This window comes from Oryctolagus cuniculus, chromosome 4 (genome assembly GCF_051225735.1).
Source record: "Oryctolagus cuniculus isolate XC-2025 breed Fujian yellow rabbit chromosome 4, ASM5122573v1, whole genome shotgun sequence".
In the NCBI taxonomy this organism is placed as follows: domain Eukaryota; kingdom Metazoa; phylum Chordata; class Mammalia; order Lagomorpha; family Leporidae; genus Oryctolagus; species Oryctolagus cuniculus.
The window spans coordinates 99718804-99745112 of NC_142870.1; the positions used below are offsets into that span (position 1 = coordinate 99718804).

Sequence of the window (26309 nt, forward strand, 5' to 3'; positions counted from 1 at the left end):
GAAACTCTTAACTTCTTGACTCTTAGAACTTGGTTCATCTTCTATGTCAACCCCCAAGCCAAATTTTACCAGCGTAGACCCTTAATGTTAGGTAGTTGAAGGGCCCTACCTGACCATCAGGAAGTCTGGCTCCCTGCTTTCACACTGTGGGCCTCCTTTTGGCCCTAGTGCTGAGTCTTCTTGCTTTCCTCGTAAGACCCAGAAGCCTGGGTCAGAAGTAGGAAGCCTTGTGTGGAACCAAAGTGGGACTGAGATAAGACAAAGTGCCTCAGAGTGGCAATAATCAACATCCCACAGTAGGGAGGGAGGGTATCATCCAAATGGCACCTCATTCTGATGGGACCGGGCAGAGGGAAGTTCAAAGTAGGAAGCCAGCCGGCGCCGCGGCTCACTAGGCTAATCCTCCGCCTAGCGGCGCCGGCACACCGGGTTCTAGTCCCGGTCGGGGCGCCGGATTCTGTCCCGGTTGCCCCTCTTCCAGGCCAGCCCTCTGCTGTGGCCAGGGAGTGCAGTGGAGGATGGCCCAGGTGCTTGGGCCCTGCACCCCATGGGAGACCAGGAAAAGCACCTGGCTCCTGGCTCCTGCCATTGGATCAGCGCGGTGCGCCGGTCGCAGCGCGCCGGCCGTGGCGGCCATTGGAGGGTGAACCAACGGCAAAGGAAGACCTTTCTCTCTGTCTCTCTCTCTCACTGTCCACTCTGCCTGTCAAAAAAAAAAAAAAAAAAAAAAAAAGTAGGAAGCCAACAAAGTCCCAAACTAAGAAAATGTGCAGAAAATCAGGTTTTGAGCTAAGACCTGAGAATTCTCAAGCTTTTTTAAATAGCTCCACCAACTCCAAATGGAAACAGAAGATGCCATTAAAGTTGGTGATGACAAGCCTTGCAAGCCATTTTGGACCAGTGCTGGACAAGCAGAAGAATGATGTGTTGACCCATCTGGTCCACCTCCAAATTTGAACACTCAGTTGAGGTGTAGGTCAATAGCATATGTCGCTCCCCCTCTTCGTGGAGGAACGACACAGGACCCTGCGCTGTTCTTTCTGTCTGCTCGGCCCTCCCCGGGTTTGCTGCTGGTTCTTCCCGGGTTGGCTACTATCCCTTCCACCTCCGTGGAAGGGCAGTTCCCCCTGGCCGCATTCCCCACTTCCGCAGGGGAGCGGCACACCGCCGGCCGGTTCTCTCGGGGGCTGCACAGGTGTTCCCTCAGATGTTCCCCTTAGATGTTCCTGGTGCATGCCGTCTCTCTCCTCCTTTATAGTCCTCCTCCGCCAATCCCAACTCGGCTGCCCACACGCCGAGTACGCCGCTCTCCAATCAGGAGCAAGTCCTACAGTTTATTGGTTGAACTGGAGGCAGCTGTGCGGAAGCTGTTTACTTCTCTCCCAGCGCCATATTGTGGGAGAGCAGATGCATAGAATAAGTCTTAATTCCAGTAACAGTCTAGTCCGGTTTGCTCCCCACAGCATATATAGAATGAACTTTGACTTCCACCTTGGAAAAGACTGCAGTTCTGTTGTTCAGACCTTCAACTGTCCCAAAGCTTTTGCATATGCCATTCAGCTATTTCTGGTTTATTGACTAAGCCCTTTCATATTTGACCTAAGAGTTGGGTAAAACCAAAGCTCTTCTAGCCTTATGTAGGATTATGTTTTTATGCTAAGTAGGAAAAATAATAATAATACAGACTACTATATACCAAGCATTGTTCTAGATGCCTTGGAATACATTATTTCCCACAGTCCATATAAAACAGAGGAAAGAAGTCTGGAAGAAATCAAGAGCTGTGCACAACTCCAAAAAGTATCTCAATAATCAGCTCTTCTATTGCACAAGAGCTGAAGTGCATTGTCTATGTTGATGATAACCAAAAGGCTAATTTTTTTTTCATCTAAAGTTAAAAACAAGCACAGAAACACAAGGTCAGCAGACCTGAATTTGATTCTGTGTTCTATCTCTTTATAGATGGACAAAGCACTTTTCCTCTCTTAGGAGCTATTTCTTCAGCTATAAATGAGGAAAATAATACCTACCTTCATAGGATTGCCAGAGACAAATGATGTAATTCAAATATAAATGTTTGTAGACTCTAAAGCTTAAACCATTAAATATAATTCATTAAATATAATTTAGATATATACTGAGTAACAAAGCTATTTATCATAAGATAATTGTATAAATTTTGACATTATGGAATGTTCCATCATAATATAAAAAATTGACATTATGTTTATTACAAAGATGAAAAAGGAAAACAAATTTTCCAAATGCAAATTGTGCTACTACCTCAGAAAAAGTTTGCATTCTTTCTAGTGTAATGGTTTAAGTGTACATCTCAGTGCCTCTGTATTCTCTTTAGAAATATTGATGATGTCCAGGAGCTTGCCTTTGTGTGGATCATTTTCCTGGATCATAATATATTCAATATATTAGAAAAGAAAACTAAGGAAAAATTTAACTATTATGTATTAATGCATGGAAAATACCAACAGTGAATTCATTATATAACACAAATACAGTATTCAATTTTTAAAAATTTACATCTTCAAAAAAGAATTCCAATGAGAAATTTGGCATTGTTTTACATTTTGCAAACCAATTTAATAAAAAGCTTAATAAAAGAAAATTAGATTCTCATCTATTTCTGCATTTAATGTCTTGCAGTATGTTTTTTCTCATTGAAATAAAAGAAAAATCTATCTTTACACAAATATATATGCTTGAGAAGGAAAGAGTATTTTAACAATCTTACATAATTATGGATATTTTTTGACAATATACCAAAGCTTGGCAAATGTGATTTCTAAATGTTTGGTAGCTATATGAAATCTGAAATCATTTCAATGTGCTTAGTATACTTTTCACAGTATGTTGGTCTGCCTTACACTTTGACTGAATCTTTAACTCATGCCTGATTTTGGTAGCCTGTCAAATATTGTTCATTTGGAAAATATTGGTTCATTGAGGAATTGGCGAACTGATTCATATCTTCCAATGTTGCCATATTTCATTAGATAATAATAAAAAACTATCATAAATATTACCACTGCTGTCATCAGAAATGCCTTTAACTACACAGAAGCTATCAAACTCTCAGTGGCAGATAAAGTTTTGTGAATCACTGATTTTCATTGAAATCTTGAATTTTGGCAAAAAAAAAAAAAAGCTGATTGTTTTCTTTGAAATAAATAACTTTCATTTTCAGGAGCCAAAAAAAATGCCAGATTCCCAAGTCTTACTCAAATATCTGTCAGTTATACTTCCAAGTTGAAAAATGGTATTGTACTGTTTCTAAAAAAGAATGTACATAAAAGGCACAGTAACAGGTGAGGGAGAGAAAGAGAGACAGAGCCAGAGAGACAGTTCGGCCAAGTTGAAGCAAGGAGCCCATGTGGATGGCAGGGACCCAACCACTTTGGCTATATCACCTGTTGCCTCCCGGGATCCCATTAGCAGGAAGCTGGATCAGAAGTGGAGTAGCCAGGACTCAAAACAGGTAATCCAATATGGGATGCAGGTATCTCACATGGCAGCTTTTAATCTGCTGCACCATAACAAGTGCTGCAGTGTTATATTTTTCAAAGTGGTTAGTCAGTTCAGTTTCCAACTAGTATAGCTGATGCCACCACCTGGATTTGTGCTAACATGCTCACAGTTTGACCAGCATTGTTTTTATGCCATCAATACAAATGTCATCACAGTGAAAAAGACAGTAACAACTTAGTACTATTATAAAAACAGCCTTCACTTCAGAGGCCCCTGAAAGATTCTCCAGACCTGCCAGGTTTCTGCCGACTTTTGTGTGCTACTGTTGTCTCTTACATGTTAAATGGATTCTTCATTCTGATGGTTTCCAAGATCTCTTACACTTTCTTAATAAAAATGCTAATGTAAGGTGGGCTTAGATGTATGAAGACAATCTGGGCATGTATTTAGATGAAAAGGTATTCAAAATCTATTATTGAGTAAAAAGAATAGTTTAGTACTTACGCTACAATCACAGGTATTTAAAACATATATGCACCGGCGCCACGGCTCACTAGGCTAATCCTCCACCTTGCGGCACCAGCACACCAGGTTCTAGTCCCGGTCGGGGCGCCGGATTCTGTCCCGGTTGCCCCTCTTCCAGGCCTGCTCTCTGCTGTGGCCAGGGAGTGCAGTGGAGGACGGCCCAAGTATTTGGGCCCTGCACCCCATGGAAGACCAGGAGAAGTACCTGGCTCCTGCCTTCGGATCAGCGCAGTGCACCGGCCACAGTGCGCCGGCCGCAGTTGCCATTGGAGGGTGAACCAACGGCAAAAGGAAGACCTTTCTCTCTGTCTCTCTCTCTCTCACTGTCCACTCTGCCTGTCAAAAAATAAATAAATAAATAAAAATAAAATAAAAAAACATATGCATGGATATATTTATGTATAAATATAAATACATACTCATGGATCTGCATATAAGCACAATAGTTTGAAATGTGTTATCCAGCTTATTTGGTGGTAATGGCACAATCAGAAAACAGATAGGGGGATTAGGGCTAATATTTTCCTTTTTGTTATAAAGCAAAACACCTACTGGGACCAGTGCTGTGATGTAGCAGGTAAAGCCATCGCCTGCAGTGCTGGCATCCCATATGGGCACCGGTTTGAGTCCCAGCTGCTCCACTTCCAGTCCAGCTCTGTGCTATGACTTGGGAAAGCAGTAGAGAAGGATGGCCCAAGTCTTTGGTCCCCTGCACCCGCGTGGGAGACCCAGAGGAAGTTCCTGGCTCCTGGCTTCGGATCAGCACAGCTCTGGCCGTCACTGCCTTCTGGGGAGTGAACCAGTGGATAGAAGACCTCTCTCTCTGTCTCACACGCTCTCTCTCTCTCTCTCTCTCTGCCTCTCTGTAGCTCTGCCTTTACAAATAAATAGATAAATCTTAAAAAAAAAAAAAAAAAACATGATATGAAAGGCAAACTTTTGTATTTTAAAAGAAATTTTAATGTTTCTTATAAGGAGAAGCTGCTACTTCTGTAATTTTGAAATGTTTTCTCCATTTGGGCATGGTTCTATCCATGGCAACTTAGCTGTTCTTTATGAATGCCTTGCTTCATATCTCTTTAAAACCCCCACACTCGCCTACCCAGGACAGTTTTACAGGAATGCTGAGTTCTGGAAAGACTTTCTGTTAAAGTCTGCATGTACTTCCCAAGGATGCATTTGAAGTAATTCAGTGCCTCAGCCATTCTTCTCTCTGTCCGTACTCTGTCTTCAATAATGTGGGGTACTCGTCAAAGACAGGAAGTAGCCTTCAAAGGAGCCCTCGTAGTGTTCTTGACTTAATAGGAGCTTCATTTTCTTCATCACTGAAAACTCTCTGTATTGTTCAAAAATTGTTTTCACTATCTATAATTTTGTGACAGCCTCCCTAATGGAAGATCTACAATTTGGGATTTTATTCTTAAAAAAGGAAATAATGCATGGATTAGAATTGCAGGTAGAAGGAGACTGTAGTCGTCTGTACTCAATAGGTTGCTGTGGTCTTGAATAAGTCTATTTTATACCTCTGACTTGTGTTTACATGATTCTAAAATCTTCCAAAATTCTGCATGTAAGATGTGATTATTTTTTATTTGAATAAGACAAATGTTTCACCAAAGACCAAGAATCCCAAACTTTGAGTAACGTGATAAATATGATCAAATCTCCTTTACTCTACCTTATCTTACTCAAACTTTTCCCCCATTGTAAAGTTTTATTCTCTGACAAATTAAAAACAAGTAAAATGCAATAGAAGCAACTTACATTTTAAACCAAGCCCCAGATCTGCCATCTCAGTTCTTGCACGAACACATTAGATTTAATGATATCTTAAATACACTTAAGTAAATACATTTCAATATTTTATACTCCCTGAGCTGCTCAGTTCTTAGATTTGCATAAAGAATTCCTGTTGTTGGTGTCCAAAAGAACACAGTAAATCCTTTCACATGTTCCATAGCAGTGAACAATTCCACATTGTATCTTTTTAAACAGATTCCCTTTGTTTGGTCAAATGGCAGGAAACACAAGAAAAGTTTAGATATTGCTTTAGGATTTTTACAGAATGCAAAAATATGTATTCTTTAATAAATACAAAATGTTTCCTGTTAATCAAAATCCCTCTCTCTCTCTTCTCTTTCTCTCCCTCTCGCTCTCTTTCTCTCTCTCTCTCCTTTCATTGACTTTATCCTAAATATTATTATGTTAAGTGAGTGCTTAGGTTGTGTCCTTTGCCAGCCTGTTCACTGCTCATTTAATCCCTGACTATAGAAAATATGGACGCTTTTACCACTTAGAGTAGCCAGTACTGAAAAAGTCGTTTCACAATACACAAGTGATGAATTAAATGTGTCACCATAGCATTGGTGTGTGAGCAGCTATCTCTGTCAACTTGTGCATTAGCAGGCCCTGGCTGTCAAGCAATGACCACTTCAGTAATTCCCAGCTGCTTGCCTTGCCTCCAGCCTTCTGTCCTCCAATCCATTTCCCACCCTTTAGCCAGAATGAGCTTCCTACAGCACATATTTAATAATGTCTCTTCTCCTGCTTAAAACCCTGCAATGGCTCCACATTGCCCTTAACAACAAAAACAAACTCTTTAACCTGATTTTCAGGATCCTCATCTGGCCTCAATTCTCCCAACCCTAGCTCTGCTGCAGTCGTACCATCCTTCAGATGCCACAAAGCCCTGCCATCTCTCACCTTAAGGTCTTTCTTCTGTATGGCTTTTCTCCACACCTACCTCCCAAATCCACACACAGACACACACTAACCCCCTACCCTACCTGAATAGCTTCTACTCTCCATTCACATGCCAGTGTCTCCTCAGTGAAGCTTCTCCTGACAAAGGCCAGCACATTCTTCACATTCCTATTCCTTTCTCATGGGTCCCTCATGCTTTTGTAATTGTTCATTTAATTACATGCCTTTCCCAGGAAGCATAGAGCTTTCTGAGGGCTAGGACCATGCCTGCCTTTTAAAGTGTAGGGCCCCGGGGCCAACGCTGTGGTGCACTAGGTTAATCCTCCTCTTGTGGCACTTGCATCCCATATGGGCACTGGTTCTAGTCCCTGGTTCTAGTCACTGGTTCTAGTTGCTCTTCCGAACCAGCTCTCTGCTGTGGCCTGAGGAAAGCAGCAGAAGATGGCCCAACCGCTTGGGCCCCTGCACCCATGTGGGAGACCTGGAGGAAGCTCCTGGCTCCTGGCTTCAGATCCACTCAGCTCCAGCCATTGCAGCCATTTGCGGGGTGAACCAGCAGATGGAAGACCTTTCTCTCTGTTTCTCCCTCTCATTGTCTCTAACTACCTCTCAAATAAGTAAATAAAATCTTTAAAATAAAATAAAATAAAGTTTAGAGCCCCAGGATTTATCATGTATATAGTTGGTGATCAAAAACATTTATAGAATAAATAATCAGTCTCTGACCTAAACCTTACAATAAAGACATACAATATACCAAAAGTAGGGCAAAATCTGTTTCATTATCACCTTATTCATGGCACCTGAGTCTCTCCTATGGGGAGAAAACAGCTATTTTCAGTCTATAGGATGCATTAACAAATAAAGGTTTGGTAATTCATGTTCACTGTAAAACAGAAATATATAAAATGCTTAAAATACAAGAATGAAATAAATATAATTCATATGCATGCCAAAGGAAAAAATGTAGTTACTATGTTTAAGAAGTTCCCCTTATCTCTTTATCTGATCACCACTAAAAGGAGGTTTTCCATTTGTTTGTTTAAGATAATTTTGTGCTTATTAAATCCTCTGGAATTTCCTATAAACATCAGCAAAGTACCAGAACGCCATGTATATTCAAATGCATTAGTGTTTATTGTTTTTTAGTAATGGGTGTTACATTTGCTCAAAAGTTCAGAGGAAACCCACAAATTACGTTTTTTATGATACTAACACATAATCATACTGAATCTAGCATCCTGAGTGATCATGTATGAGCAGGAAGCAACCCTTATTCCATTTTAATATAACTTTGCCTAAACAAATTCATGAGATACTTGAACATCTGACACTGTGATCCACTCCACTTTGCATCTTCTCAGATTATTCATACCTTCATGACTCAAAAGCACAATTTCAAGGCATCAAACAAACTCCTTTTTATTTAAGTCAAGAATGCTCAGAACATTTTAACTCAATCAGTTGATGGCAATACTTTATATAAGTGAATTTATTTAAATTTTGCCTTTAGCTTCTTTTGATTAACAGTAATATTAACAGTAATATCAAGCAAGGTGTTAGTTGGTGTTTCTGAAAAAATAGTGTATGTGACCTGGATTTGGCTGGACTCTGTTGTTTCAGTTTTTTAACTTACTGTCCAGTGGATAAGCAAGCTGTCTGTGGTCCCAGACTTCCTTGTCCCTGTACATCCTGTGGCTTACAAGAGCTCCCTAGAAACCCTTGTTCATGTTGACGATGAATAGGAACCCCAGACGTGCTCATCTTCCAAGAATTATCATGTCTAATCTATAACATTTTCGTCATGAATTTCTTAGCCATTGGAGAAAAAGGATGTAGAAAAGAATCATGGATTCTGTCCCGGTTGCCCCTCTTCCAGGCCAGCTCTCTGCTGTGGCCAGGGAGTGCAGTGGAGGATGGCCCAAGTCCTTGGGCCCTGCACCCCATGGGAGACCAGGATAAGTACCTGGCTCCTGCCATCAGATCAGTGCGGTGCGCCGGCCGTGGCGGCCATTGGAGGGTGAACCAACGGCAAAGGAAGACCTTTCTTTCTGTCTCTCTCTCTCTCTCACTCTCCACTCTGCCTGTCAAAACAAAAATTAATTAAAAAAAAAAAGAAAAGAAAAGAATGATGGAAACTCAGGTGGAGAAACTATAAGAATGGTGGTGCCATGAGAGGAAGCCTGTGAGGCCATGGCGATAGTGGTTGGGGGAGGGTGAGATGGGACAGGTCATAGGGGAGAGTAATGAGGGTTAGGTTATAACACCAGGAAATATCTTCATCCTCAGGAACAGTCAAGATTTATTGCAAGATGTCCTGGTTATGTATAGGTCCAAATGAAATTTTAAAATAGTAATAATAATCATCTTCAAAAATCATTTGAGTCATAATGGAAATACTGATTAAAAGACACTCTGTCACACAGGTAGAGCTTAGAAGTAAACAACTTTAACTTTCTCCATGAATTTTATTGCTGAATTACAAAAGTTGATTGATGCTCATCAGAAACAAGATTTCATAGGCAATTTTTTAAGCATGTCTCAAAATGTCAAAAAAGGGGCTTGCTCTAAGGAGATATGAAAATAGTAGAATAGTATATTTGATAAACAAAATGCTTATAGAAATAGCTAGTTTCTATTTTATTCAAGAAAAATATGACAATTTTATTTCACAAGGTCATAAAATCATGCTGTCCTGATCAGTTGTTTAAAATGTCAGCAGCAGGTGTGGGATACCAGGTGTGCTGACTGCCAGTGAGAAGGAAAAGGAGCCACTGGAGAAGCCAACGATAAGTGCACCTGTGTTTGAGATTGGTATGACAAGGCTTCACCTCCATCTGACAGGGCTAAAACTTAGCAAAATAAGGAATAATATCAACAAGGATCAGAAACAGAGCATAGGGCATTAAGTTTTAACCTTAAATACATTATTTTTTTTATTTTTTTCCAGCTGCAAGGGTACAGAATACACAGTTTACCCTTTTTTTTTTAAGTTCCTTGAGGAATGGAGTGTGCATTTATGTGAAAATAGTGTCCAAAACTGTAAATCAGTTGTCTTACAATCCTTCCTATCTTACTGCAACAACTACTTCATTCCTGTTGTGTGTGTGTAAGGATAGGAATAAAGCCACCAGTGGGAGTGTGTGCTGTTTCATTTGCCTTGGAAATTTCCCCAAGACTCCATGATGCTGAGATTAGCAGATGAAAATATACAATTTACAATTTTTCAACCATTAGTGTCTTCATAAGGCAGAAAACAACTTGTATACCAGTCATTGCACACTATACTTGTACATTTTACAGCTTCTAGAACCAAGTCTAGAAGAAATGAGAGGTTGATTTTTGTAGATAAAAGAAACTTCCAGTTAAAAGGAAAAATTGTACTCTAAATTTTCCACCAAAAAGATCATTTTTTGGCTTGTTTTTTTATTGGTATGTGGTCTTGTTTAGTTCTGAGGACACAGAAGGCTTAAGAAGGGTTTGTTTATTGTCCTCAAAGTAATGTGGAACATTGCTGAATCTGTCAAAATTGACGTTTCAAGTTATTTTTGTTTTCTGCCTACTTGATCTCTATATGCCACCCAAATATAAGCACTGTTCTTTAACCTCTCTGGGAGGCCACCAGCCATCCTAGCCCTGCCTGTTCTTAGGCTACCTTTCTTGCATAAACCGGAGGTGAATACTTCATAGGCAGCCTAAAGTGCAGTTGTTTCCTGTTTTTCATATATGCAGGAAACACTGATGATCAAAGGATATAAAATTGTAAGATGGAGTAATTAACATTAACTTCAACTCCCTGTCATACCATGGATTTGTCTCAGAAAGTTGAGTTGTTTGATCACTTGCTTTTGATTCAGAACTATAAAAATCCCAGCCCTTTGATCAGAAATCCTCCTCCCTAATCCTAGGGATAGGACTGATCGCTAGCACTTAATGCTGCAAATATAGCTCACTGATTTCTTTTTCAAATGAAAACAACGATTTGCTGTAGGAAAACAAATCCTGAACTTTTAGTACTGTTATTTTGGAAGCTTATTGAAACAGTGGCTTTGCTATTCTGAGTTTCTAAAGTAAATCAAATAAAATAAACCTTGGAGGAAAGGATGTGTAGAAAAGTCACAGTATGCACTATCCTTTAAAAAACGTATCACAGCAGGGACTGGCCTCGTGGCCCAGTGGGTGAAGGTGTTGCCTCTGACTCTGTCATCCCATATTGTACCTCTGGTTCAAGTCCTGGCTGCTCCACTTCCAATCCAGCTCCCTGTTAAAGCACATGGGAAAGCTGCAGAAAATAGCCCAAGTACCTAGGTCCTGGCCACCCACATGGGAGACTTAGATGGAGTTCCAAGCTCCAGGATTTGGCTCAGACCAGCCCCGACCATTATGGCCATCTGGGGAATGACCCAGCAGATGGAATCTGTCTGGGAATCTGTCTCTCCCTCCCTCTCTGTCACTTTGACTGTCAATTAAATAAACTTTAAATAGGTAAGAAAAAAAGCAAGCATAATAACATTTTAGTGGTGGAATCTAGGTAGTAGATATACAGGGGCTTACTGTAAAATTCTCTTACCTTTGTGATTTTTTTCAAAAAGAGTTTTGTGATAAAATTCTAGAAAAGATACGTAAGAAGTTTCATAACTAAAATTGTATTTGTGTGCATAAGAAAATGTTGTTGCACAATGACATGTTATTAACTAATCGTAATGGATTTTGATGTTGGGGAATTCTTATTTTTAGAAAGTTTGGAAAATAGAAAATATTTTTAAGAAACCTTGTAAACTCTTCGGGTTATTATCTTACAGACCAAGAGTCACTCCAAAGATAGAAACATCAGCATGAGGAGGGACTGCCAGACTAAAATTATACTGTGCATCCTTGCCATTTCTTACCAAACTAGGAAGTAACTGGGTTATCTATTTTCTTAATTAGGTTTAACCTTAAAGTAAAAAAATTCCTAAATATCATGGTTCATGCATATGACATTTCATGTAGTTAAAATAACACAAGACATTTTTTTGTCTTTCAATTTCTTTTCTCACCCAATAATATAACTTTCAAACTGAGTGTGTATCAAACATGTATTGTTTGCTCATGCTTGACTCAAAACTACAAAAGGGAACCCTCTGGCTACTGTTTTACTGTAACATAATCATGGCTAAAAGGGGAGGAAATCCTGTGAATGTCTTTTTAAAAAGTTCTCAAAAATATCAGATGATATTATCAAGTCCTTCTACAAATGATTTTTCCTGAAGGTATCATTTTTTATTTTTGCTTTTGTGGTCATGAAGACTTAATGTATGCTTTTTTTATTAATTAGAGAGTAAGTAATGACAGATACTGTTAGATGTATTTTGAATTTTGGGAAGGTCACTTGTTCAGGGTTACTTTTGACAACAGAGTAGAGAACTCCAAGTTTTAAGCTGGTATTTTCTTAGAAGAAAATAGAATTGTGGCAACTCTTCCCATGACATAACTGGTCTTATGACAGTATCCTTCATCTACTCTAACCAGAACACCCACTCATGAAAAACAACACAAGACTTTAGTAACAAAACCTTTGAGTTACAATTATTGCAAATATATTGTTATTTTTTTGATGAACAGTTGGAAATTTTGAAAATTGTCAAATGTATACAATATACTTAATATATGATATGGACACTTATTAAGTATGTAATATGTATTACTTATATACTATAAAAATAATCTCTAGTGTTTATTTTGAAACTGGAAAATTATGGAAAGATAGATTATTTTTCAGGATAAGGAGTAAAATCACCATTTCAAATCATGGTAGTCCTTGTTTAATAGTAAAAGATATTCACCATTTATCCTCATAGAAAGCAAGATCAGGGAATTCCCACTAAGGTCAGTGGGCACCGGTGAGAAGGAAAGGCAGGCCTTTGGCAGATGCTGCATGCGCCTGAGCTCATACAAGGGCTGTTGTTCATTTTTCAGTTAAGCTGTCGTTTCTCGGCCTTTTGGCTAAGATCAAGTGTAGTATCAGTGAAGCTAAAGTCAGAAGAGAATTTTTGTTAACGACAACATTGTCCCTTCCGGAAGCTGATTTCCCCTGTACATAAGAGAAATAGAATGGAACACTTGCAAATTGCCCTTTTAACGGTAAGACAATTACTCTCTATTTAAAAGGTCTGTTCAGAGTTCTGTCCTAAAAAGAGGGAAACACGCAAGGTGCCCTTCCAGGCCATTTGGGAGACACTTGTCTTTCTCCTTTAGTTCCTGCTTTCTCTTCTCATTGCCTCTTTGGCTTCCACCGCAGTGGTGTCTGTGGCTGTGCTGACATAGTGGATTTTTAAGAAAAGAAGAGCTACGGGACCAAAATGTTGTCAAACAACTGAGAAGGTTAATATTAAAAGGGGCATATTAAATGAAGTAAACGATACATTCATTCCACTACCCGACCACTCTTCCCACAAGGGACATAAGTAATAGCTGTAGCTTGAATCTCTACTTTTTAAAGAAATACAAGTTTATTCCCAGAATCATAATAAAGGAATAAAGCCCTGACCCAGTCCTTTTCCTGCAAAGTAGTCTTCCAATGAGTCATTTTAGTGGCAATTTTGTAGCTCTCTAAAGCAATCACACTTTATTTACTTTGTTTTTAATTATAAAAGAAATTCATTTTTATTTCAAGAAGTACTGCTAAGTATAAAGAGAAAAGCATAGATCATGCATAATTCCCTCTGCCAGGGGAAAAAAAGCCTTTAGTATTTGATATGTATTCTTGCAGATGTTTTGCTATGAATATATAGCACATAATTTCAAATCTTAAAAGAGAAGCACACTTTTTTTCCAAAGGGCCTTTGGTCTTACTTTCTTCATTCATGAATTATCCTCCTTCACTCTCTGGTATCTCCATTTTCACTTCCCTTGTTTTTGGTTTTTCTTTTATGAGTGCCTTCTTGAACTATAAACCTACTCGATACTTTTACATAAGGGCAAGAGGGAACAAACTACCATGTTCCTATTGTATTGCCCTGAATTGTTTTGTTTCCCTTTTCATTCCAGGTTTCCTAAGGAAAGTTAGTCTTTTCTCACTATATTCACTCCTAACCACCAGTGAATTTCATGATTTACTCTGACTCCCAACTTCACACCTCTGCTCCTAACGTCATCAATGATGATTTCCACAATAACCCATACAATGAAAGTTTGCTGTTCACGTTACTGTTTAGCCTCTCATCAGTCTCTGACCCTGTCTGAAACTCTCTCTCCTTTGGCTGCTTCCATTGGTTCTCCTCCTGCTCTGGCACTCACTCCTACCATCTTCCTTGACTGAGTTCTTTTATATGTTTCTTCAAATCTAAACATTCTCCAGGAATCTAACCCTACCTTTCACCTCTTCTATCTCTACTTTTCTTCTTTCATGAGCTCATCCACTCCTGCAATTTTAATTATCCCAGCAATCTATATGCCCCATCTTTGCATTTTTTCTTATAAATCCATATATCCAAATGGCTGACTCATCTTTACGCTTGGATGAACTTTCCACACTCAGAAAGTATCTGCTCAGCAAATTATCTTCCTTCTCAATTCTCCTTATTGCTACTGTATTTAATTCCTTCTAGGAAAGGATTGCTAGAGAATTTGGTAAGTGAGAATTCATTGGTGACTATTAGGAAAGCAATTCGATTGTGAGTGGTTTAGAAGGGAAGAAAAAAAATAAGAAACTGTTGCCTATGACTGTAGATCCTTTCTTTCAAGTTTAACAATGAAGAGGTAACAGAGGGATTGAAGTTGTTACTGGTGAATGGCAGGGTTCTTGTCTTCGCACAAGAAAGAATTCAGGCGTGAAACAGAGTAGTGGAAAGTAAAAAGTAGCAAAGTTTATTAGGGTAGGGACATCCGTAAGAATGGATGGGCACCTCTCCACACAGGACCTGAGGGAGAGTGCCCAGTCTACATTTAGGCCAGGGGTTTTTAAGGAGATGGGTCTCTGTCTTCACACATCTCCTCCTGAAACAAAGGATTTTATGGATGTAAATATTAAGAAGCTCCTATCTGAGTTTTCCCTTGAAGGTATCAGACAGGAGGAAGCCTAGCTGGTGCCATCCTGGGTTTAGAGGAAGGGTGAGCAGGACCCCCTAGAGAATCCAGATCCAGAGCAGGGTGTTTGAAATGCAGATACTGGGCTCCATCTGGGAGTTTGTGGAAGATTTGTCAGGCAGAAGGGGCGGGGACCCCCACCTGGCAGGTTATCAGGTAGAAGGGAGCAGGGCAGGATGCGAATACCAGGCTGCCCCTGAAACATTATCAGGATGACTTTGAGATGCAGATGCATATGCTGGACATAGACGTCTTCTCTTTAGGCCTGTTACACACACATAAGCTCATATCTGACTTCCTACCTAACAAAGTCATTGAGGAAACGAAATGAATAAGTCACCTTTATGTCAGGAAAACCAGGGAAATTTTGCAAGCTCTGGAAAGCTGCATAATGGAGAAGAGATTTAAGATTTAAGATAGGAAAAATAAGAAGATAGCAATTGAATTCTGACAACTATGAAGACAGTAGCTTCTTCCAGAAGCTAAATTATATATTCCGTATGTGACATTTGCTTTAATATATTCATGTCTACAATGTATCATTCATGGAAGCATTGAATAAATCATTAAAAATCACTAGCAATATTTATATGCAATAGTTAACCTTTACATTTATTTTGACATCTTTAGTTAGGCAAAAATTGCAATTGGTGCTAATTTGTACAATTAAATAAATCAAGTCTTCCTTTTCATTTCAATACTCCCTTTATAAATTCCATTACTAATGAGTGTGAAGAAATCTTTTAGTTGAATTCAATAGAACTATCTTAATAAACTAAGATTCTGAAATGAACTTAAGTTGCTTCATTTTTCAGATATCTATCCCATCAGATTTTTGTCATTGTTTTTTCTTACTTGCAAAACTCTCCAATAATGCATTTTATATCTGTGGCTCTATAGCCATATACTGTTTTCCTATACAACTTTAAAGTGTCATGGCTTAATTCAAGCGAATAAACTCACCTTTCTGTTCTACTTCTATGGAGGACAGAATGAAAGGGAAGAAGACAGGAAGAAGATAGGGTTAAGGAGAGATGGTCAAGTCTTCAGTGAGGAAACATTACTGCCAAGGCTCAATGCTTTTAAGGAAACTTCAGATTTACTCCAGCATTTCAGAGTTATAATTTAAAAAAATTATCAGCACTAACAAAGAACTAGATAATTCTCTCTCAGGTTGGTCAGAAAGGATTCAGAATGGTGCAGGAGGATAGAAGATGCTGCGTTAAGAGTTTCAGAGATAGGACACAATACCCAGAGACAAAAGCTTCTTCCAAAGAGAGAGATACTGTTAGTAAATGGTAACTACTTCCATTCTGTCTTCCCTCATTTCTCCCACCTTAAAGCCCTCACCAGTTTAACCCCATTGCACTAATACTCCCTCCTCTGTTGCACACAGGTGTACAGTACACAGAATCGCCCATAAGCACCAGCACGCTAGGGCTGGGGTGGAGAGGGGCCTAATCTCGTTGCCTCAGTTCAAATCCTCAGCTCCAGTGTCTGGCCAGCCGAGGTGGGAGGAGCACAGGAAGTGGTTACCCTCTGGCTTCTCCTCCCACAGAAGCCCTGCCCCCTCACACTTGGACAGTGAAAAGACTGGCTTGCTTTCTCCTTCTAGTTCGGTCCTTTGGCTAATAGGAAAACCACGCAGAAGCTATGGACTTGCTTTTTTGTGCTTGAGAAAAGTGCATAGATAGAAGACAGGGCTTCCCGGCTGGGAGGAGGGAGGAGAGCTGAAGATTCCTGCCTGGGTTGGCTGAGCTAAGCAGTCCAAGTGGGAAGCTGAGTGCTTGAAAGAGGATTATGCCCGCACTAGAAATAAGCAGTAAGTGAGTGAATGCCATTATGACTTAGAAAAGGATTAATCCCCCCGGGGTTATGGGGTGAACTGGGAAATATTGCTTGATTCTAGAGGAAAACTGTAAGGCTTCTTGCTCTGTGTCTGTCTGTGCTACTTGGAGACGAGGGGCTTCGAGTACAAAACAAGAGCTCTAAATAGTTCTCCCAGTCTTGGAAAATGCCAACTTCTGTTTAGAATAGTTGGGAACAAAAGTCTCCTTCCCTGACCTAACCCCTTACCCAGAAAATTCACAGCTGAACTGGATCAGGAGTTGCACTTAAATTGGAGTCACTGATTTGGGCATTGGCAGATATTGTAATATTAAATTATGTTCTGTGAGTGCTGACATATCTATTAGTAATGATGTTCAAGGAAGTCTGAAGTGGGGGATTAAAGAGAGAAAAATCAGAGCTTTTATGACAAGAAGACTGAGTAGCACATATGCATGGGGTTAAATACAAAAGTTATATAATTAGTAATAGATTTTTTTTAAATATTATATAGGTACAGCATTTAGGAAGACTGAAAGGGCATAGACAAAAATTAGAAAAAGAAATTTTCACTTCAGTACTTTCTGTGGCAGCCAAAAAAATTTCAGAGTGTTTACAAAGTCAAAACAATGATTCAGGAATACTTCAATTATTGTTGTACATTATTAATACTGTTGCTGGGCAAGATCTGTGGTTATCTGGTCAGCAAGTTCTGGCAATAAAGCCACTGCCGCCGGTGCAAAGAATTCTGGGATGTCTGACAGTGAAATGGATGGAAGGACTCACATTCCATCTCTGCTTAATGTCCTTTTGTCCAGAAATCGAGTCATGCAAATGAGCTACTTGGTACGTATACAGATCAATATTTGGAAAGGTATTTCTAAATGTGCTGCATTACAGGGTCTGTGGAAAATATCTTATGGCAACCAATGGACTAAAAGGATACAAAAGCAAAGTGATGGGAAGGAAGTCAGCTTGATTGAAGCCAACCTTGTTCTTTTTGTTTTCTATCAATCCTGAAATGGAATCTCAAATGAGGACAAGAATAATAGTAGAGAGAAAAATGCTGTGGCCATCTGTTCTCTTCTGAGTGGCTAAGTTCATTAATGTATGAATGAGAACTTGGATTTTACTTATGCATCCTAATACAGATTCAGAAATCTCTTTAATACAGTTAAAAGCATAAAAACAAGAAGTCTGTTTGTTGGGGAGGAAATATGTATATCCAGCTTTAAAATGTTATAAGGGGAATAACAGATAAGGGAAAAGACAATTTATCTCATGTTCACTGAAGGATGTATTTCTTCCCCCACTAAGATGGGGATACTAATATGAGACTGTAGATACAAGCATAAGAAATAATTTGAACTATCTTAACTCTAGTTGATGTAGCTAATATCTAAAACAAGGACTTTTAAAATAAGTTATTTTGGACTAAAATATATAGGAAATTTTATTTTCCCTTTGATAGTGATATGAAGAAGCAATCTGACATTACTAGTATTCCCATCAGCCATTGCATTGGGAGGTAAAAAAAAAAAAAGATATGTTATATTTCTCCTGTAGCACAGCTCAAAAATGATTATCATGATCTGTGTCCTTATCTAACGTTGGATCTTATAGATTTTGCTATGGGAGACATAGATGGAGAATGGTTATAGGGACAAATATGACAAAATGGCAGCAAGTCCGTTTGCAAAGATGTTCTGTACTCTTCCAACTTCTCCAACTGTCTAATTTTAAAATTACTTATCTTTTTAAAATTATTTCTAGGTTCTGTTTTCCAACATTTGTATTCATCTGGCTTCTAAACAAATGTTGAAAATTTGAAGATTTGTTGTGTAATAATTCTGTCTTAAAATATATAGCAAGGCACTGAAATAAAACATTTAATAGCTGGAAATGTAAGCATAGCATAATACCAAATGAAGTTTCAGTCTTTGAGAAAAATGTGCTAGGACTTTTCAAGGAATTGCTTATTTATATCAAAGTATTAAAAATCTTTTCTGAAACTTCAGAATAAAAAAGAAACATAAGAATATGGAAAAAAGAATTAAAGGCATAATTCAAATGGGAGAGACTAAGTAGAAAGACTTAATGAAAATTATAAGCCAGCAGTTTAACAATAAAAGCATTTGACTGGTGTACATGAGAGACTGACGTAAAGACTGATGCATCATGACTCATGAACAAGGTTAAGTAAATAATGGTATCTTTAAAAGGCATTAAGTGGGAATTAAGGCTATGTTTAACGAAAAGAAACTAAATGATCATTTAAAATTATTCTTTCACAAGAAAAGTAAAGAACAAGGATATGGAAAGCTAAGCAGTGATGAAGACCTCGAAATAATTGTTGATCAAAAACAGGTAAGTGAACACTTACATACATTTTCTGTTATTGCACTGTACAGTTTTGACAACCGAAGCCCTCAGGGGTGTTCAGCCTTTCCCTGGCAACTGTCCTGGCCTGGCTAACTGAGCCTGTACAACAAGACAGATTTTTTTAAGAGCAGTTAAGCCTCCACGTATGATGATGCCTGTGATCCACTGACTTCTGCATGATGCCAACATATATGTTCTGTATGTAAGAATGTTATAAATAATGCTGGAACAGGATAAGAGAGTTTCTGGAAAAATTGGAAGCTCAGCTTGATAAAATCGGTCAAAACAGCAATGATAATTTGATTGAAATAAAGATTTAAAGAATAAGATAGTATATTATTTTGAAAATGAGAAACACTAAAATTAATGCATCATGTGAAACTATATGAGTGTGATTTAGATGGAAGGATGTAAAAGATTGAAAAATTGTCAACTTTAAAACATACATATTGCCCAATTTCATTTCTCGTATTGCCATTTTGTAAACAAAACAGAAAGGCTATGTAATAGTCTGTAATACTGCCCGTAATTTGAGAAGCCACTAGCTTGGATGTTATATGGGCCCATAAGGTGAAATGAAACCTGCTTAATAGACCATAAACAATGACATTCCAGGTAATGGAAGGTGTCCAGACTACACCATTGAAATGGCATTAGCCCTTAACATCCTTGTTAATTGTGAAGAAGACAAAATAACTGCACATTTATTTAGTGTATAAGTGGCACTGAATCTGAGAGTGATGTAAACTCAGGTGTAGATAAATAAAAGAGAGTAGAAAAAAAAAGCAGGCGCTCATTTACAGAAAGGCAGCCTAAATTTGGACAATCCCCTAATCAGGCAGTTTGTTTTGCATCATAGTGATTGCATTGTGTCCATTTCTGACAGAAAGGAAATGGCCATCAGAAGGCAGCAACCAGAAATAACTGACTGAGAGACTTGCTTTTTAGGCCTGGAATAACTGAGATAACTGAAGGGATCTTCTGTACAAACTGCCAAACACAACACCTCTGTGGAAGGGCAGAATATATTGATCTTTTGGGGTTCACACACACTGCCTCTGAGTATTTCTTGTCTCCTAATCACTCTTATGCTTCTGAGTAAAACAGGGTGGGGGTATATGGATTTGCCCCCCTATTTCTGCAACTTAGAGCCAAATTTTCAGTTTAGTTAAAAAGGTAAGTGGGGCTGGATCCCAAGTGCTCTGCTGGACTGTTAATTACCACTTTAATAGTGCCAGGTTTCCTAGGACATGCAATCCATGTCTCCCATTAACCCTACCTATCAACTGGTATTCTGATTACAGGACTGTTCCCACCTGGTGAAATAAACTACTCATATATAATTGAGTATATTATAGGAACACACATCTGAACACATTTCTCTATTAAGGTGAAAAATGCGTTATTTCTTTATTTCCTCCTTAATCATGTAACATAATTTTTTTTACTCTTTATTTGTCCTTACTATCTTCTTATCACAAAGTTTTTATTTTATTACTTTTTTTATTCAATGTTTGTGTTTTAAGTACATGCTGGTGTTCAGAGGTGTGTAAAATTGTCTATTGAGATCTTCAGGGTAGGCAGCCCAAGGAAGTTATTGTTCTTTTTTTCTCATACTTTCCCCAAAATTTATATTGTTGTGACTAAGTGAATTTTATTAACTGCTAAGGAATCTTGAAAAAAAAAAAAGTAAACCAACTTTCCTGCATCTTCAGGAAACATCATGCATAGCGCTTTCATTACGCCTACCAAATGAAGGTGGGTTCAGTTTTCTTACAGTCATGGTTTCCTCTGTAGCTGCACGTTGCTTCCACTCCCATTGCCCAAATTGCTACCCTGTCACAGTGACCCAGCTTTGCTGAGTCATCCATGCCAAAACTTTTTGTTTCAAGTGATGAGTAATTATGAAGACAAGTTGGTTTTTGTGTTTACTGTTTTCCTTACAGAGTCCTTCCTGTTTCGACAGGTTTATTTGGTGTTGACGTGAGCAAATCCTAGTTGAAACAAAGTATTGATACTTCAAGAAGAGTCAAATATTTGGGAAAACACTGTAGTCTTTATAAAACATGGTCTTTAGGAAACTTCCTTGCTATTCTTTCAAGAATCTATATGTTCAGTTTATTCTCCCTATATCTTTTCAGAAACATGGTAGAAATCTGTTAGTCGATCTGCATATAATAGCAAACAGCTCTTTTAGTGAGCAATGCCAAAAGAAAATCTGAAGAAGATAAATAAAATAATTGGAATGATGTGATTGGCAAGAATCTGTTGAGTCTCATTAAATTTGTCATTCAGAAACTGTCCCTCTATAAAAGCAGGCTACATGCCCGTTTATCAGTCATGTGACTATCAAGTCTTGTACTTCTACTTCCACAGAAAGCCCGCCATCCTGCTTATATACGCACATTAAGAGCAACAGTAGCGCCAAGTTTGTAGATTTTGTTCTTCCTGGCTGCCCCATTTAATGGGATAATATCTGATTTCTGTGTTATTTCTACATGAAAACTACATGAAGTTTGGAAATGTGTGACGTTTTATTCTTTTTTTTAATTTTATTAATATAAAGAGAATAGACTTCATGTATTTCATAGATAAAATTCTTAAAATAAAAACCACACTTCCCTCTCACCCTCCCTCCCTCCCTCCATCTCCCCTCCTTCCTTCTTTAATGGCAGTAGTATTGTGCTTCTATATTTCTGAAATTTTGTTTTTCAAAATTTATCTGAGTGGTATATTAAAATATCCCAGAGAATCCTTAAATTAGCATTGATTCTTACAATAGTAGGTGCCATATAAATATATATACAGGTTGAGTATTCCCTATCTGAAATACTTGCAACTAGCAATGTTTCAGATTTTGGATTTTTTCAAATTTTGGAACATTTGCATACACATAGTGAAATATCTTGGACAATGAACTCTAAACACTAAATTCATTTATATTTCATACACATTAGCTTGAAGATAATTTTATACAATATTTTTAGTGCACTTGCATCTTGAATGCAGTCTGTCACATGAGGCTGGGTATGCAAATTTTCACTTCTCATGTTGGTGCTCAGAAAGTTTCAGATTTTGGATTTTCCAATTATAAATACCATATATTTATATAAAATCACACATTTATATATGTACATGTATAGTCATTTAAGTGCAAATGGATCACATTGGAACAAAAGTCTACATTTTTCACCAAAAATCCCCAGGATTTTTAAAACTTCAAACATAGGAAATTAAAGGCAAATTATTGGATTAAAAACTTAATGCCTCTAAAACCCAGGCACTTGACATAAAAAAAAAATGTCAAGTGTAATTAGTGAATACTTTGGCTTTCTAGGACAAATATTGAGAGACAAATTTTTAAATACACATTTGGATCATTTCTGTTATTTATGAGAATATTCTTCCCTCTTTGGAGGAAGTGAAGATCTGTTTAGGACTAGGTTTCGTGGATATGTGAGTTTCCCTCTGAAGTTACTGGCATTTCAGGGTCAGAACATTGGAATAGTCAAGTACCTTAAGTAAGGGATTAAAAACATTAACACTTTGAATAAATAATAAACTTGTTCTATTTTAAATTGCTATTTTTAACGAGAGTCAACTCAAGGCTTATGATATGCTGGGTTTGGTTTTTTTCCTAAAATACTTCAAATTCCAAGTAGGCTTAAATGCAATAACAAAGACTAACACAAAATTACAGAATACTATGATTATATGCAGGATACAGTTACAGCTTCAAGCACTGCAAAAATGAGTTTAGCATACATCCTGGATGTTGCTGCTTACAGAACTCAAGGTTGTACCTGTGTATCCTTCAGTGCAATAAGGTGGGAAAATGCCGAATGTGAGGCAGTTATCAGGAAAACGTGTCTGTTAGGTAAGAGCAATAGTTTTCCAGTGTTAGCTGCCTCCAGGTCTTGCTGGGACGCCAGTGGCTGGGCCCTGACTTGGAGGTTTCTCAGTCTGTCGACTGGGGTAGAGTTAGAAAATGTGCATTGGGAAGTCCACAGCTGCTGCAGCTGGTTCCAGACCACACTTTGAGAATCCCTGGGTCAGGCAGATAACGAATGCAATTCAAAGGGAACCGGGACGGAAGAACAAGTGAGTTGTGGCACATTTGACATTCTACAGCTTGGCATTACCCAGTAATCTAACAGCTAGAATTCTTAGACACTTGACGTGATGCTGCTGAAACAGAGTCACAGCCACTTACAAGCAAAGGTGCCTTTAAAGGGCCCATGTTTGCAGGTGGCTGAATTCCGCAAGGTAGCCTTGTGATCTTGAATCTGTCTGAGCTCAGTTTCCTTATTTGTAAAATAATAATCTGTTCTTCCCATATCCTAGAGTTTCTTTGAGATAAAATATGTGCAAGTGCTTTATAAAGTATAAATCAAATTTGTCATTTTAATTAGCTAGTATTCGTGCTCATGCTGCCTTCCACCTCTCCCATACCCAATTTAGCAAGCAGGAACTTTGAGATCTAGAAAGGCAAATGGAGTTGTCTGCATCTCTGCTTAGGTATAGAGAGAGCACTGGAAGCCAGCCCTCTCCTGACATTCAGGCCAATGCCGTCTCTGTCATCCCATTGCCCATTATTGGTGATCCTATAAATGGGTTAAGAATCTATTTAGGCCAGCACCGTGGCTCACTAGGCTAATCCTCCGCCTTGCGGCTCCAGCACACCAGGTTCTAGTCCCGGTCGGGGCGCCGGATTCTGTCCCGGTTGCCCCTCTTCCAGGCCAGCTCTCTGCTGTGGCCAGGGAGTGCAGTGGAGGATGGCCCAGGTGCTTGGGCCCTGCACCCTCATGGGAGACCAGGAGAAGCACCTGGCTCCTGCCATCGGATCAGCACAGTGTGCCAGCTGCAGCGCGCTGGCCGTGGCGGCCATTGGAGGGTGAACCAAAGGCAAAGGAAGACCTTTCTCTCTGTCTCTCTCTCTCTCACTGTCCACTCTGCCTGTCAAAAAATAAAAAATAAATAAATAAATAAAAAAGAATCTATTTAGTCTCCATGCTCTCATTAGATAAAATAACCTCCCACTGGAAATTATCATAATTTCCAATATTCACTTCCTGAGCTTCCATGAGGATAAACTTTTTCATAAATATCCCTTAACTGTTTACCTCCCTCTTTGCCCCCATGATTTTATCAAAAGAGAAGTGCCTTTCCAATCAAATATGTACAAAATTAGACCTCACAGATGACTGTTGACGCCCGCTGGCCTTTCTCACAACCTCCACATTGAGAACCCCTTCCAGCTATGAGAAGCACCATGGAGAATGACAACATTTTTCTCAGCCTATAAACTTCCTGAGAGTCTCTCTTCAAACTTGTATGAATATCCTGAGCAGAAAGCAGCAGTATCTAGATTTTCTGTGATCTTTTTTATAAAGAAAACAAAGAGACAAAGTAGAGCTCCCTTTGGACCTGCATTAGCACATAAACAGTTGCGTATGATGGCAGATCTCTCCTGGTGGTCTTTGTGGGAGTGTATCTAAAGAGGAAATTATAGGCCAACATCAAATAAAAGTGGAAAAACAAGACAACAGATCAATGTGAAAGATACTCAGCTTCCTTCTGGTATTAACAGACAGGGCGGTCCTACATCTAGGCAGCTGATGTGAGTCTCAGACTCATAAATGGCGAAAAAGATGAGGGCAGTACATGTCACTGCCTTGACCTCAGCACCATCTGGTCCCTGCTGGCCACTGCTGGCTCAGCTGTAACAATGTGGTGACTTCATGTAAGTATAATTCAGATCCCATTTACCTCTGAGATTTATAAGGTATGAGAGCCTGTCTCTCAGCACTCCCCCTGGGCACCTTCTTGGAACTCTGTACTTGGTCAGCAAGAACAGAAACCCCTTCTAGAGTTGCAAGAAAGAGACGGCCTGCGCCGCCTGGACATTGTGAGGCAGGGCACTCGGACTCTCAGAGGAGAAAGCAGGATATGCAGCCGCGGTTGCCCTGATCATTCTCGAAACAGATGTAGGCTCATTAGTGTTTTACTGGAGAAAGACACAGATGAGAAATGGTTCTATGAAAAGGAGCCAGATTTATTTGAGACAAGATCAAAGCTATTCAAATTTGCTATCTGAAATCAGCATTAAAGTAAACAGATTTACTACTGTAGCTCAATCAATTCCATCTTATCTGTGAAGCTTTTTATCATCAATAAATATTGAACAAGCAAAGGGGAAAGTATTTCACTAGGTTAAATTAAAAAACTACTGAAATGAAAGCATGATCACTCTGTATTTTATTGCTAAATATTCACTATTCATATCAAGTAATATGAAAATAACTGTTACTAATACTTTAGGGGGAAAACACATAGTAATGCAAAATATCTTACTTTGTATTTTCCTTGTAAACTCACAATGGTGCAAATTTTTTTTGTTTAACTTCATGTATTTCAACTTAGTGTATGATTCCTCTAAGCATCACATGACCCTGGGCCGATCTAATTTTTTTTTTAATTTGCAAGGTAGAATTACAGACCGAGAGAGGGACAGAGAGCGGTCTTCCATCCACTGGTTCACTCCCCAAATGACCACAATTGGGCCAATCCAAAGCCAGGAGCCAGGAGCTTTTTCTGGGTCTCCACATGGATGCAGGGGCCCAAGCACTTGGGCCATCTTGTACTGCTTTCCCAGGCCATAGCAGAGGCTGGGTCAGAAGAGAAGCAGCCAGGACTCGAACTGGTGCCATATGGGATGCCAGTGCCTCAGGCGGAGGCTTAGCCCACTGCGTTACAGTGCCAGCCCCCAGATCTAATATCTTAATTTCAGAATCTTATGACAGGTCGCTAAGGTCTGAAGGTCAAAGGTCAGAAAATCTGGAGGGTTACTATTCATAGGCTGACTCAGAGGTGGGCGAAAAAACTGAAGGTGGAAGTCGTTGTCCCGGTTTTTAGTGTTAGCTTTGCCACTTACTAAACAGGAGATTTTGGAGAAGTCTTTTAACTCTGCTAAGTTTCTGCTTCCTCATCGGTGCGGTGGAGTCATACCATCTGGCTCTGATAGTTGTGGTGTGGCTCAAGTGGGATGTCTCCTTGGAGAGCCAAATGCCCCGCTCAGCCTGCTTTGGTCAGTGTCAGGAGTAGATTCCAAGGCCACTGCTGCTTTGCCTGTGGCTCTTCCCATTGGCATCGCATGCCTCCTCAATGGTGAGTTGGAGGTGGTCTCTTCATAATGTTTCTGCTTTGGGTATTTCCACTGCCTTACTGTTAAGTCCTCTGAATACCTTCTGTGGGACACTTTCAGGTACTCCCATCTAGTGTGTGTTCAGGGATGTCAGCTCCCCCACCATGCCGGGAACTCT

At 39.1% G+C, this 26309-nt stretch overlaps 1 protein-coding gene and 1 pseudogene across 29 annotated transcripts in view; both read left to right on the plus strand.

The window, feature by feature from the left end:
* The window catches only part of PEX5L (peroxisomal biogenesis factor 5 like), a 264996-nt gene that overhangs the window by 56685 nt on the left and 182002 nt on the right, over positions 1-26309 (plus strand). For 5 of the 29 annotated variants that reach the window (XM_070072468.2, XM_070072469.2, XM_051818796.3 and 2 more), the window contains exons 1-2: positions 17214-17451; positions 18901-18972. The exons of 3 other annotated variants lie outside the window; for them this stretch is intronic. In XM_070072468.2, the coding sequence (XP_069928569.1) occupies positions 17359-17451; positions 18901-18972 (165 nt within the window). In that variant the 5' untranslated portion in view covers positions 17214-17358. Of the gene's footprint in view, positions 1-16366; positions 16605-17025; positions 17452-18900; positions 18973-26309 lie in introns of those variants that run through there. 21 more of the 29 variants (XM_089332126.1, XM_070072470.2, XM_051818806.3 and 18 more) reach the window with 15 other exon arrangements.
* On the plus strand, positions 12677-12759 carry LOC149127061 (U2 spliceosomal RNA; annotated as a pseudogene).